This window comes from Thermobia domestica, chromosome 11 (genome assembly GCF_964235325.1).
Source record: "Thermobia domestica chromosome 11, izTheDome1.hap1.1, whole genome shotgun sequence".
Classification (NCBI taxonomy): domain Eukaryota; kingdom Metazoa; phylum Arthropoda; class Insecta; order Zygentoma; family Lepismatidae; genus Thermobia; species Thermobia domestica.
This window is the reverse complement of record NC_137464.1, coordinates 61,603,124-61,616,263: the sequence shown is the minus strand read 5'-3', so window position 1 is coordinate 61,616,263 and position 13,140 is coordinate 61,603,124. Positions and strand designations below refer to the sequence as shown.

Sequence of the window (13,140 nt, the reverse complement as noted above, 5' to 3'; positions counted from 1 at the left end):
GACTACATTATATAAACAAAACAGCACACAAAAAGTAAATAAAACAAACTTCAGTAAAAAAATGTTTACTATTAGGGGCTCTAGAAATAATATTCATTCCTATGGCTTTGAGATCTGTCAATATAGTCTCCTTAATTAATTTGTTATGCATGGAACGGGGCCAAGCCCCGCAGACCTTGCGGTGCGGGAGGGGCCACAGGCTCCTGGGGCCAATAAGCTGAAAGATTTAAAGAGGGGGCGCAAGAATTAGAGAAACGACTTTTTCTAGGGAGCCCAAATACGCGTGTTAATGCTTCCCCCCCCCCCCAGAAAAAAAATGTAAGTTACGGCGCTGCTTAGTGGATGGTAATCGTTCATTTAAATTTATGTTTCATTTGTCTGTATGGTTATTGGTAACATATTTCCTAGATTTCTGTAACTGAACTTTCACAACAAAACATAATATTTCATAACTTGCAAAAAATATTCTATGAAAGAGGTAGTCTTAGATTATTAAATAAATGGCAAAAAATACTTACATTTAACTCGAAAGGTAAGATTGTTGCTAACTCCATCCCCCTGTGGGTTGGAGGCGACGCATTCATAATTTCCTGCGCTCAACCTTGTGACCCTTTGGAGAACCAAACTTTGATTGCTCTGTATTACGCGTCCAGAGATGTTTCGGGATAATTGTTGTCCCTGTAGATTATCAGGAAAGAAAAGGAAATTAATATCAATAGACTAATTAGGAAAGCACATCAAATAAACATCTAGATTAAGAATAATGTGGTTATTATATAATGGCTATAGTGTTGCCTAAAATAGGTATCGTAACAGCGGCGCAAATCTGTCTTCAACATTGAGGGTGGGACGGGTAAGACCGTTCCCATATTTTTTTCAAGAGATGTTCAAAATATTCATGAAGTAGAAAACAAATGCTGTGAAGGACCAGGGAAGCAGAGTGGTCTTCAACATTCGGAGGCGGGCAGATTTGACGCTTATTCTGGGGGGACATCATTTTCCTTTGTGACAATAGGACACAAATCATCACATTTCTCGCCAAAAACACATTTCAAATCAGAGTTTTTGGGGGGACAGTCCCCCCCAGTTCCAAGATTGGAGCGGACATGTCCTCCTCATCCCCTGGGATTTGTGCCAGTGTATCCTAATGTCTTAAAAAATCTTAATCTATTGCTGACTAAAAATTTTAGAAGCTATGCTCATTATAAAATACTGTAATTTCTTTCATGACGACAGGACTTCGTAAAGTCAATGATACTTGAGATTATAAAATGAGTAGCGAGAGAAGGCAGGCAAATAATCCAAAGGATGAAGACTCTCAAAAGCGCTTAGTAGAGTGCTATTAATTGCCAACATAGCTATAAAATACCACAGGATATGTATGTATTGTTACATGATGAGAGATATGGTCCCGGAAGTCCGTCGTTTGATTCTTGTGGATGTCACTTACATTTTTTTCCTTCCAAGAAGATTTGAACTCATGTAGCCTCAAGCTTCTTTGAAGTAATTTGTAATACCTTTTTGGTTCATTAAACTAGATGCAATGGTAGAAGTCCTTTATCCTGTACATGTCTACACCTTATTCCTTGTCCTGCCTTTTTTCCCCTTACTTGCTACTTTTTCATATTTCACATCGTGTCATATGTCAGCTATATTTTGTTTTGTTACAACGGCTGAAGACGAAATATTCTTGCATAGTAATAGCTACGAAAACGCACGAATGATTCTGGACGAGGAGGACCGAAGTCTACGTGTTGTTGTGACACAGGCCCGTATCCAGAAGGTCTAGGGGGCCGGGCCCCCCTAAAATTTCGCTGGCCCCCTAAAAGTTTTACAGTAGGCTTGCAAAAGAACTATAATATGGTGATGCGGCCCCCCTAACTTCAGTCGCCCCCCCCCCAATTTTTGGGCTGGGCTACAGGCCTATTGTGACATCGTTAAGTACTAGGTATATGATCTTTGCAAGCAATGAGCAAAGTACTATCGTTATGCCATCTGTTGCTGAGCGTACGAACTCCTGTTATTTATAAGACGTGTATCACAACAGTAGTAGAATGCGGAGGAAGAGGAGGATTATAGTTCGTCAAGTTATGTTCCGGAGGAAGAGGAGAATGAATATAGTGACTCTGAATCAGGCCTGCAACTAGAGAGGGGTTAGGGGGGCCTGGCACCCCTAAACTTTTCGTGGCCCTCCAGACCTCAACACAAAAAACACAATTTACATATGTGCAAGAGAATTTTTAATGAGTTGGCCCCCCTAATATATCTATGGCCCAAACCTCTGTGACTGGTTGCGGGCCTGCTCTGAATATTCCGAGGTATCTAACGTGGTTGATATTATTTTTTGCACTATTTGTTTCCTAATGCTCTCCGCGTAGGATGGTCGTGGGGTTCTGCGCTCTATCTACAGGACTGGGATTCAAGAGGCTAAATAAAAAAAAAAAAAAAAAAAAAGAAAAGTAATAATAGTTGAGAGTTTGTGCAGTTATGATCGAGTAGAAAGTGCTGCAAAAGAAAGTAAAAGTCGTTTTGTGGTTTGTCACTATGAAGGTATTCTGTAAAAATACTTCAAGAATTTTGCTTATGCGATTTTAGTTTAAAGATAATTGGTTCTAATCTTGAGTGAGTGAGTAACAGAAAGATGATTATGTAAAGAATGTATCAAGTAATTAGATTTAAACTGGAAAATTATTTTGCACGAATATGCGTCAACTCACAACATAGGGTAGATTATAGCCTATTTTTATCCCTTTATTGTTGATGGATGGGAAAGAAAAGAAAACAAGGGTGCCCATCAAGGGAGAGAAAGGTGGAGCGCTCGTCCCCTTTAGAGAAAATTGTGTACTTCGGATTCCAATAGATTTTTAGAATAGTTATTGCAAAATTTGAGACTTCATTTGAAATGTCGCTTCTACTTGCTCCCCCCTAGAAACTACAACATGGGCACCCTTGAAAGAAAGTATAGTTTCTGTAAGTTTAGGGACGGCAAATACTAAACATTTCATTAAAATTGTATATACATGTTCGAAAGTTATTGTGGAATAGACACATAAATGCTGATCTGGGTAAATGATAAAAGCTTCGCCTCTCGCTTCAACGAATACATCTTGTACTCTGATAGCAGCTGGCACAGTGGCACCATTTTGGAAGGGCAAATGAGTCAATTATTCCCATGGCAGTGGCGGATCTAGGCCTGACCCGGGGATCCTAGACCCCAGCTTTTTAGTGTCTAAAATAATTTAAGCTATTACTTATATATATTTGGAAGTTTATAGTAATCTCATGATATACTTACCCAGGGGTAGGGCGCCCATCAGGGGGACAAGGTGGGGCGCTCGCCCCCTAGAGGAAATTGTACTTCAGAATATCGAAAATCCGATAGAATTTTTACATTAGTTACAGCAAAATTTGAAACTATTTTTGAAAGGTCGCTTATACTTGCCCTCCCTTGGAAACCACAACATGGGCGCCCTTGCCCAGGAGTAAAAGTGAATCTGAAAAGGTAGGGGAACGAATGATATCACGCAGTTCCCCATGCCTATCTTTGCTCATCGTACATTTTTAGAAAGCGGGTGGACGCCACAGATATTTTCTACAAGTGGGCGGACGACGTTCCCCCTGTGTTCCTCCTCACTTTTACCCCTGTACCTACCATAGTCTGGATTCTGTCTGCCCCTCCCCAAGTTTTCACCTTCTAGATCCACCCCTGCCTCCTGGGTTTAATCTCTATATAGTCTAATCAATAGTATATTAATAGCAGTGTTGCCACACTTGGTACAATTCTACCAAATTCAGCCCTTTTTGTCATTCATCGGCCCGTTGGTACCACGTTGGCATTTTCAGTCCCTGTTGTGAAAAGGTTGGTACAATTCTACCAAATTCAGCACCATTTAACAAATATTATCGGTCGTGAAATGGGCGAGAATAAGGTGCAATAATTTATATTTTAAGAATATTTGATTATAACGCACTATTTACACACGAACTTGGAGATGATTGATTTGTTCTCGTTTTATATAAGTTTCATATGTGGTCATAATGCCGTTTTGATTTATTGGTCACTTTGAAATAGACGCGCATTTGGTTTCCTTACAATACATACCGAAGATGATTTTTTTAAAAATTTGCGGCCTCTGTTATACTTCCTACGTTGAGAAAAGTTTCATCTACTTCCACGGTTGTTCGGGACAGGAGCGTCATTTCAGACCACTTGAGGGGGGCAAGAGCACCAACAACATAGGACTTTCACGTTTTGTACTAGTATATTAGTAGATAATCGATTAAAGTATATGTATTCCTCAAACTCTTGGGGGGGGGCAATTACCCCACCTGCACCCCCTAAATGACGCCCCTGGTTCGGGGTCCTCCTATTTGGATGTATTTAAAAAGTAATCTTTAAAATGAGCAGTTTCTTGATTTAGAATTTTGAAGAGAGGGAGAGGAGTGTTCTAGAAGTTTACCTGTTTGAGTTTCGTGTTATAGAGCCATGTATTACACTGGTATAAAATAATGAATTCAGCCCTTTTGTTTCAATTTGGTACTATTTTTCAGCCCACTCCAGAGCTACTAGGACTGTGGTAACACTGATTAATAGAGAAATGTTACAATCTACTTATATGGGTGGACCGACTTCCTCCAAAAAAGCAAAATCTTAAATGAGACTGCTGAACTGGCATTTAAATACACAGCAAAGTTATTTTATGAAACAAGGGAGCTTGAGGAGGACAACTATCATGAACAAATGTAGTGCTGCAGTCTTGTATTAATAAAGTAATGTATCCAGATATACATATTAACACAATTTGCCTTACTTCATAAACAGTCTATTTAAGTTTATTATGAAACAGAATCTGCTTCTGTCACGAGTAGTCATCTGGTCTCCCTCCAAGCAAGATAATAATTCTAACAGATATTTGGAAACTTGGGTTCTTAGTATCTGACACACAGATGGACAACAGATGACGCGGACATAAGTTAAGTTTAAAAACGTTTAAACAACCTTCCTTAACTGCAGTCACGATTGTTTAGAAGGCTATTATGTTTTGCGTTTCTAAGAAATATCTGTAGTAAATTGCGTTTATTGCATTTGCCACAACAATCTGTCAAGGATATACAATGCATTACCTCGTCACTTGTACCAGAAATATTAATTGCACAATCTATATAAACACACAAGAAGATACCGAGATAAGTGTTCGATCTTTAATGTTAATAATACCTCAGTTTGTTAATTTCACACACAACAGTACATCTCTTGATTATGGTGTGATTCGAAAAGATGCAGTGTAATAATGGAATTTGTAGATTTACACCTTCTAAGCCAGTGTTCCACAACCTGTGGGGTCGCCACACCTCGGAAAATGAAATGAAAGGAAATCTTAGGCTTTTACGACCCACGATTATGCCGGCTAGGCTAAAGAAGACGTGATGATAGGAAATGAATGAAATAGTGGAATGAAGAAAGTGGGAGGAAACTCAGGCACACTGTCTTTGTCCACCACAAAGTTCGCTTAGCGATGGCTGGGATAGAACCCGGGACCCCAAGTACCAGGGGTGAGCGCTCTACCACTGAGCCACCACGGCCCGACGCGACCCCTGGGAGTTCGTGAGAAGGTTTCATGGGGATCACGATGATAAGCGGAAGAGATTAATATAATTAGAATCTAAATACTGGAAAATACTTTTAAATATTATTTTGAATTTTGTTCTGATAGTCATATTTTTATTTCTATACGCCCTGCATACTATTAAGAGCAACAAAAAAATAGGTCTACTTAACACTTTCAACACCTCTAAGAGTTGTTTAAAAATCAATTTAAATGAAATAGGTACAATATGAAACTAATGAGAACTGCATATTGAAATACCAGAAAAATACAAATGCAACAATGTGATTTAAAACACAAACAAAACAGTATGACGGACCAGATTCGATATTTGTAATATGAATGTACTGACCAAATTTGATTTGAATCCATTCGGTTTTTAGGGAAGTTACTGTATCCACTATATGCAAGAAATTGATTCTACTATTATAGAAACAGACGAATATTGTGAAATCTCCGCGATAAATTTACTAAAAATCTTACACACGCTTATTAAAAAAACAGAAATTATACGTAAGGAGGTCGCTTGCAAGGGGGTCGTAATAAGAATTAGTTTAATAACCACTGTTCTAATCTAAAAGAGATGGATAATTATTGAAGGTACATGACTAGGAAAAATGGATGGAATGAGTATTGGACGAAATGGGAGAAACTAGAGAAAACCCACGGCCACGATCAGTGGCGTATTTAGGATTTTGTTTCGGCGGGGCTATGCACATTCTCCTGAGTGGTGTATATGTACTGGTTCTATGTAGGTATACAGTTATTATATATACTATGTATAAATTTATCTTTCAAGGGGGCTTGAGACCAATAGCCACCCCCTAAATACGCCACTGGCCACGATATTCTCCATCACAAACTCATATGGTCTATATAGAACAAGAAATACCTACCACCATAAATGAGCGCTCTGCTTCTGAACTATTTGTGCCCGATGAATAATGGAAGTTACAAGTTCATGGAATGTTGGGATTAATTTTTCAAGTTTTCAAATTTAAGCCACATTTTTTTTTCGAGCAGTTAAGTAGTATAAATAATTTCTATCTCAATACTTTTAGAGGTATCATCTCAGGTTTTGCTTCGGGAGGAGGGAGACTTTTCAAAGACATAGGTAGTTCCAAGTTTTTGATTAGCATGTTACTATACTAGTGATTACAATAGTAGAAACGCTTTCAAAGTTTCAACTAGAAAATTCAATCGGAAAACGACTATTAGGAAGACCAAGGCGGAGATGGGAAAACAATACCAAGATGGATATTGCAGAAATATTGATACAAAGTAGATACAGTTGGCTAAAGGTAGAACTAAATGGAGAGCTTTGGTGAACACGTAATTCAACCCCCAGGTTTCACAGGTCATAGAGTTAGTTAGTTAGTAATTACAATAAAGACTCATAGCTAGGGGTGCAGGAGGCCGAACTCTCTGCGACCATCTCGAGGGTACATGAAACTTTCAGATATTTGTTGGTGTGTATGTGGATGTACCACTGAACATTACTATAACATATTAAAGTTTAAGTTCATATGTTTAATTAGTTTAAGTGCACATATTAAATCTGATTATAATTTCCATAAAGGAATTACAAACAGTTATTGTAGGGAAATGACGTTCGCCTATTGGGAAGCGGTGGCTAGCAGTTTTACGGTTTACAAGGTGGTTGATAGTTTCTATAATTTATTGAATGACATTTTTGACAACAGTGTACCACGAAAGAAAATTAATTAGAAGTATCTTGTCTGGTTCACGCTTAAAATAATTAAATTAATGATAAGCAAATACTATCATCTAAAAAGTGAAGGCAATAGATATGGGACATTACCTGTCATTTAAATAAATTTATTTAAATTAAAGCTGTAGTCAAACGGGAAATTTCAAGCGTTTGTGTGAGGTAGATGATTGCGAATCCAATATTCTTGTAACTCCAAAATTCTGTTAGATTTACACATTAAAAAACGGAAAAGCTATGCTCTGTGTTACGAGAAACATCAATTAAATACCGAAAAAGATGTTAATGTATTTGTATATACAATACTTTCAGGTCTCTTATAACAAACCTGTTTATGATTTACAGCCCTTAGGGGAAAGTCGTCTGGTATCGGACAGCGGGTGGTATCGGACAAAAGTAGTTTTCGTTATTTCCTGCTTAAGGCGGCACATGTCAAGCATACGATGAGTTGATCGAAATGAACTAGCCAAGCCCACGCTATTGTGGATTTGTTCGATGAACGGTGTATCTCGTACTTCAAACTTTTTTGTATTTTTGCGAGTAATCAGGTGCACGGAGATAGATTTGCGTGCCTGCAACTTGTCACAAAGTAAATGTATTGATATATTATTGCAATCATAGCATTTATTAGGGTGTATATATTAGAACGTAGGCGTATAGTTGACTTCGTGTTGTTACAAGCCGGTAGATAGCCATTCATAAGTTACAAGTCTTTCGGCTGGTATCGGACAAAAGGGAATCGGGTGGTATCGGACAAAACACTGGTAAGTAAACTTGACGCTTTTTAATGGTTTCTGGCTTTTTCAGAAAACCATGGGGAAAATACGTGGCAATTGCGATGAAGAAAGTATAAAGTTGGTCATGGACAAAGTTATTTCCAAAGAAGCACGTGCGGCCAGTGGTAGATATGGTGTTCCTTAGAGTACATTAGGAAATCGTGTCGAAAACTGTTGGAAGGGAAAGAGGTAACAGCTAAGCCTCGCTGCTCGGATAACAAAGGCACATTTAGTAGAACGTGACCAAGAAGGGATACTATACAATCATATAAAGGCTTTGTGTTGTTAACTAGTCTAATGCCACTAAGAATACCAGAATTTTTAAAAAACTAGTTTAAAAACTTGCTGAAAAACATTATAATCTGCGGGGAGTCTTTTGATGATTGGATACAGCGCAATATGTGTAAAGACTTGGCCCATGAACAATGTGAAAATTTTGAAGGCAGACTGTTTTATCATTGTGATTTGTGTCAGAATAAAAAATAACATCTCTTGATGAGACTAAGAATTTTAAAATCTATTTTTTACTCTTATTTTAGGCTTATTTCAAAACGTAATAAAACTCTATTTTGTGTGTAAGAACTCCTGTAAGTAAACAGCTAATATTTGCAATTAGTTCTGTTATTAAATTACTTCAAAAGGCCAATTCTCTATAGTTTTATGTTTGTCCGATACCGCCTCCACTTTTTAAGAATGCTAATTTGTATTACCTTTCATTTTTTTTTACAAATATATATATTATTAGTTTTTACCTGTTAAATCACCTTCAACACGTTGTGTGTAAGATACCAAGGTATAATTTTGTGCATTAAGTAATTTGATAGATATAGCTATTTTTCGGAATGACAAACTGAAAAAAGCTACGGTGTCCGATACCAGACGACCTTCCCCTATCAAATATTAACTAAGATATGCGTAATCATTTTATATTTACTTATGTTGAAGCAGATCCATATCCAGGGGGGTCTAGAGGGCCGGGCCTCCCTAAATTTTGGCTGGCAATCCCTAAAATTTTCACGGTAGGCTGGCAAATGAACTATAATATGGTGATGAACTATAATATGATTGGATCGGGCTCCCCTACATTTTTGGGCTGGCTATAGGCCTGTGTTGAAGTGAAAGAAGTCGTATATGCTTTCAAAAGGCTTAGGGATCAAACCTCTTTCGGACCTGAAAAAATCTCACCATATATGTTCAAGAGATGCTCCCAAACACTACAATATTTAGTACAAGTGATATTTAATAAGTCATTAAACAGTACTCAATTTTCAACAAGATGGAAAGTTGCTGATATTTGTCTAATTTCCAAAGTTAACATAAATTATACTGATATAGAAAGTTATATTTAAACCAGTGCAATGATCTCTGCACCCGTCAAGATATTTGAAATGTATTATTTAGAATAAAATATATGAACACGTGTATTCAATTATTTCACAAAGTCAATATAATTTTGTAATCATAAAACCAATACTAACTAATTTTGGTGCATAATTTGATATACGTAAAAATCAATAATTTTAGCATATGGTTTAGTATGTAGAAAGAGGATTTACGAATTGTAAATATGTATGCACTCAATCGAAAGACTATAGAATTAGTAAATTGAGAATAGGTATTTGTGTCCAGATGACCTTTTCATTTTTCTATTATCTATTTTCAAAGTAGGTCTACTTGATGTTAGCTTTTTTTTTATGATGGCCTCTCCCACTGATCTAATGGCTAAAGAGTGCGCGTTTGGAACAAGTATTCCCGGCAGGAAAGTACGAATAGATTTTAAAGAATTAAGGCGGTTCGAATTCTATTCTAAACTGTATGTCTACACCTCACATGGCCGAAAAGAGGTGCTAAACTTCAACGACAAGGTTTCTCAATGTGGAATGATGGAAATGAAGAGTCTCTCGGCAAGTAGTAAAATATACTTTCGTTTAAATTCCATCTTGAAAGTTGATATAGTATACCTGCTCATTTAATGGACTTATTTTACAGCTGTAATTATTAATACTAAACTTAGTTTGACTGAAAATCATGGACCAATTTCATACGTCTTTATATGCCATCAACTATATAGTTTGTGAGTCATTGATATACACTACATTTGAAAAAGATGGTTCTAAAGTTTCAAATGCCCTCTCTAGAATGCTTGCCTACCAAAGCGTCGTGCAACAGTGTCAATTAAGATGAAAGTGGCTATTATATATTTTATTACTAAAATGTATGAACCATTTTTCCCAAATGCATGACTACTAGGAAAATGTATTTCGCAATACGACAAAAGTGTCATATCGAAAATGGGTTTGCATACGGTAAGCCAAGCTTCAGAAGACTACAGACTTAATTTAAAAAAAAAAAAACTCCAGGCCTTCTTTCCGGATCCATATAGTTATTTTACTCTCAAACGACAGTTCTTCACGGTTGTGAGCTACGTAGTGGCTCCGTAGCAGAGTGCTCACCTCCGGTACTTGGAGTTCCTCGTTCAATTCCAGCTCTCGCCGAATTGGCACTGTGATGAACGAACACCGTTTATGAGAGTTTTCTCGGGGTTCTCCCGTTCCTTTCCATTTACTTCATTCCACTATTACCATCGGACCATAGTCGTAGGATGTTAATCTAAAAAAAGTAGTTGCGCGCGAGATGAGCACTCCAGTAGTGGTACTTGAAAACACTATATCCAACGTTGTGTGTATAATTTACAAATGATGTATTGCTTAGGAAACATAGCCTAGATGTACGAAAGTGATCCCATTTTCTTTCTCATCCAGTATTTTCCATTTAATTGTAGAGGGCTCACTTCCAGTGTGAAAGGGTCCTTGGTCTGACCCTACGTTATGCGAATTTGAGCCGATTCTGTCGTTGTTTCACACGTTTCTATCCCACCATCCCTTTCTCCATCATTGTTTTCTTTTTTTCATTCTTTTCCTTCAGCCTATGAAGCATAATCCTGGGATATTAAAGTAAACTTTCCGCCTCATTTTACTAAATACATCGTTCGATAGCACGTATAACTGGAGTCTCCACCAAAAAGAAAAAAATAATAATAATAATAAAAAGAACACTAAGCCAAAGAAAACAGCATCTGTAGTACGGAGGTAGGGATGAGGGGGCGAAGGAAGATCGGAGAATCTGATGATATTGTGTATGCGCGTTTGCAAAAGGCTATTGGGCTTCCTCTAGCCGAAATCCGGAAATTGGGAAGCGGCTCATTTCCTGCCTCGTCACGTGACCATGCCCGATTTAATTGGCCTCTCTCCCTCCTTTCTCATCGTCTCTTACGCAATCCCCCTTTCCTCCTTTTCTCCCCCCCCCCAACTCTTGCCTTTTGTACATCTCTCCATCTCCTTTACCCTTATGGTCGGTCGCCGCTCCGTGCCGTTGTGTTCCATCTCATTCGCTTATATAGCCTTTGCTTCCTATATCTCAGGCGATGGCAAAAGGCCTGAGGATCGCGTCAGTCGCAGGTGGATTCCACTGAAGACGTTCCTCGAGAACAAAGGAGATTCATCTGCCACAGAAGAGGAAGGAAGTTGTGGTCCAATTGTCATCATGATCAATTTCTCCATCGCCGTCTTTCGGCGTTGTATAGACCGAAGGAAGATTATCTTTTCTCTCAACCGTACACAAACACAGCATTCGTCTACTATTCTACCAAAATAAAAAAAAAAAAAAAACTTTCTCTCTCCGAGAGATGTCTCGCTTTGTCTTTTGAAATTCATTCTGTGTGGAAGGAAAAAAGAACACAGATTAACATTTTTCTGTTTTCAATTGTGTTAAAGGCAATTTCTCTAACTTAAAGTCCTTAAAGACTTCTCTTTATGACTTTCAATTAGAAATGGAAAGTCAAAGATTTTCACTAGAGTTCTTCTAATGTTTAACCTTGAGGTATTATTAATTTCAGAGGAATTATTTTGGGTGTTTTTCACTGCTAAAAGAGATGGAATAACTGTATACAAAAAGAGGGAAAAAGAACTCTTTACGGAAATTAAATCCTTCATAGATACACAGTAGTGTGGCTACGTAGGAATAGTGGGGGCATGTGGGCTCAGGTCATTTAATATTCTGGACCCTCAGACGATATCCAGGATCCCCTAACGACATCCTGGATCCAGGATTTCTGAAACGAGTTCCTGGGTTCCAAAACGACAAGAAGTTCACCTGTTACATATATATTACACGTGTATAATACTTACAGCAAACAATTCATGTTTGAATAATGTAGAATGATTCAAGTTTAATACCAATACGCCTACACTGATAAAAATCCGTTATCCGGACAGCAGTATATTGTACAAATATGAGGAATCCATATGTTTACTACGGAAATCTGTATGGAGCGTACATTATTCATATACTACAAACGTATTGCCTTTTTCTCGCTAAAATGTTGCATTATACAACTGCAGGATGTCTGACATTTAACAGTCTTCCTTATATTACATACGGCAGCTATATGTTATATACGTCCATCTGTATATCAGACCCTTACCACCTATATATAGTCATACGGAAAGTACGTGTAGACGAAACACTTATACGGAAAGTATTATAAAACATACGTTTTCCGTTATATGTTTGCTGGAAAATGTTTTATATAGTCGTACTTTAAGTCCAAAACCTACAGGATTTACAGATGTAACCTTCGCTCTTACGTACGCCACATACGCTTTATTCTCTATGTATATACGAGGGCTGTCTAAAAAGTGGCCAGAAAAATAGTTGCGAATACCTGACAGATTTGGGACCCTAATCCCCTTCAAAGTAGGCCCCTTGTGCTTCTACACACTTAGCCCACCGATCCTTCCACTGCTGGAAACACCGCTGGAAGTCTTCTTTTGGAATGTTGTTCAGCTCCTTCGTCGTGTTCCGCATTATGTCTTCTCTACTCTCAAAACGGGATCCCTTCAGAGGCGTCTTCAATTTTGGAAACAACCAGAAGTCACAAGGAGCCAGGTCTGGAGAGTAGGGAGGTTGGCGAACGGTTGTAATTCCATGTTTGGCTAAGAACGTGTGGATCAATTGGGATGAATGTGCT

General features: G+C 37.9%; 1 protein-coding gene across 2 annotated transcripts in view; it reads right to left on the bottom strand.

The window, feature by feature from the left end:
* LOC145664099 (neural cell adhesion molecule 2-like) overlaps positions 1–13,140 on the bottom strand; it is a 791,671-nt gene that overhangs the window by 190,536 nt on the left and 587,995 nt on the right. For both annotated transcript variants that reach the window (XM_081730447.1, XM_081730448.1), the window contains exon 8: positions 519–678. In XM_081730447.1, coding sequence (XP_081586573.1) covers positions 519–678 — 160 coding nt within the window. The remainder of the gene's footprint in view (positions 1–518; positions 679–13,140) is intronic.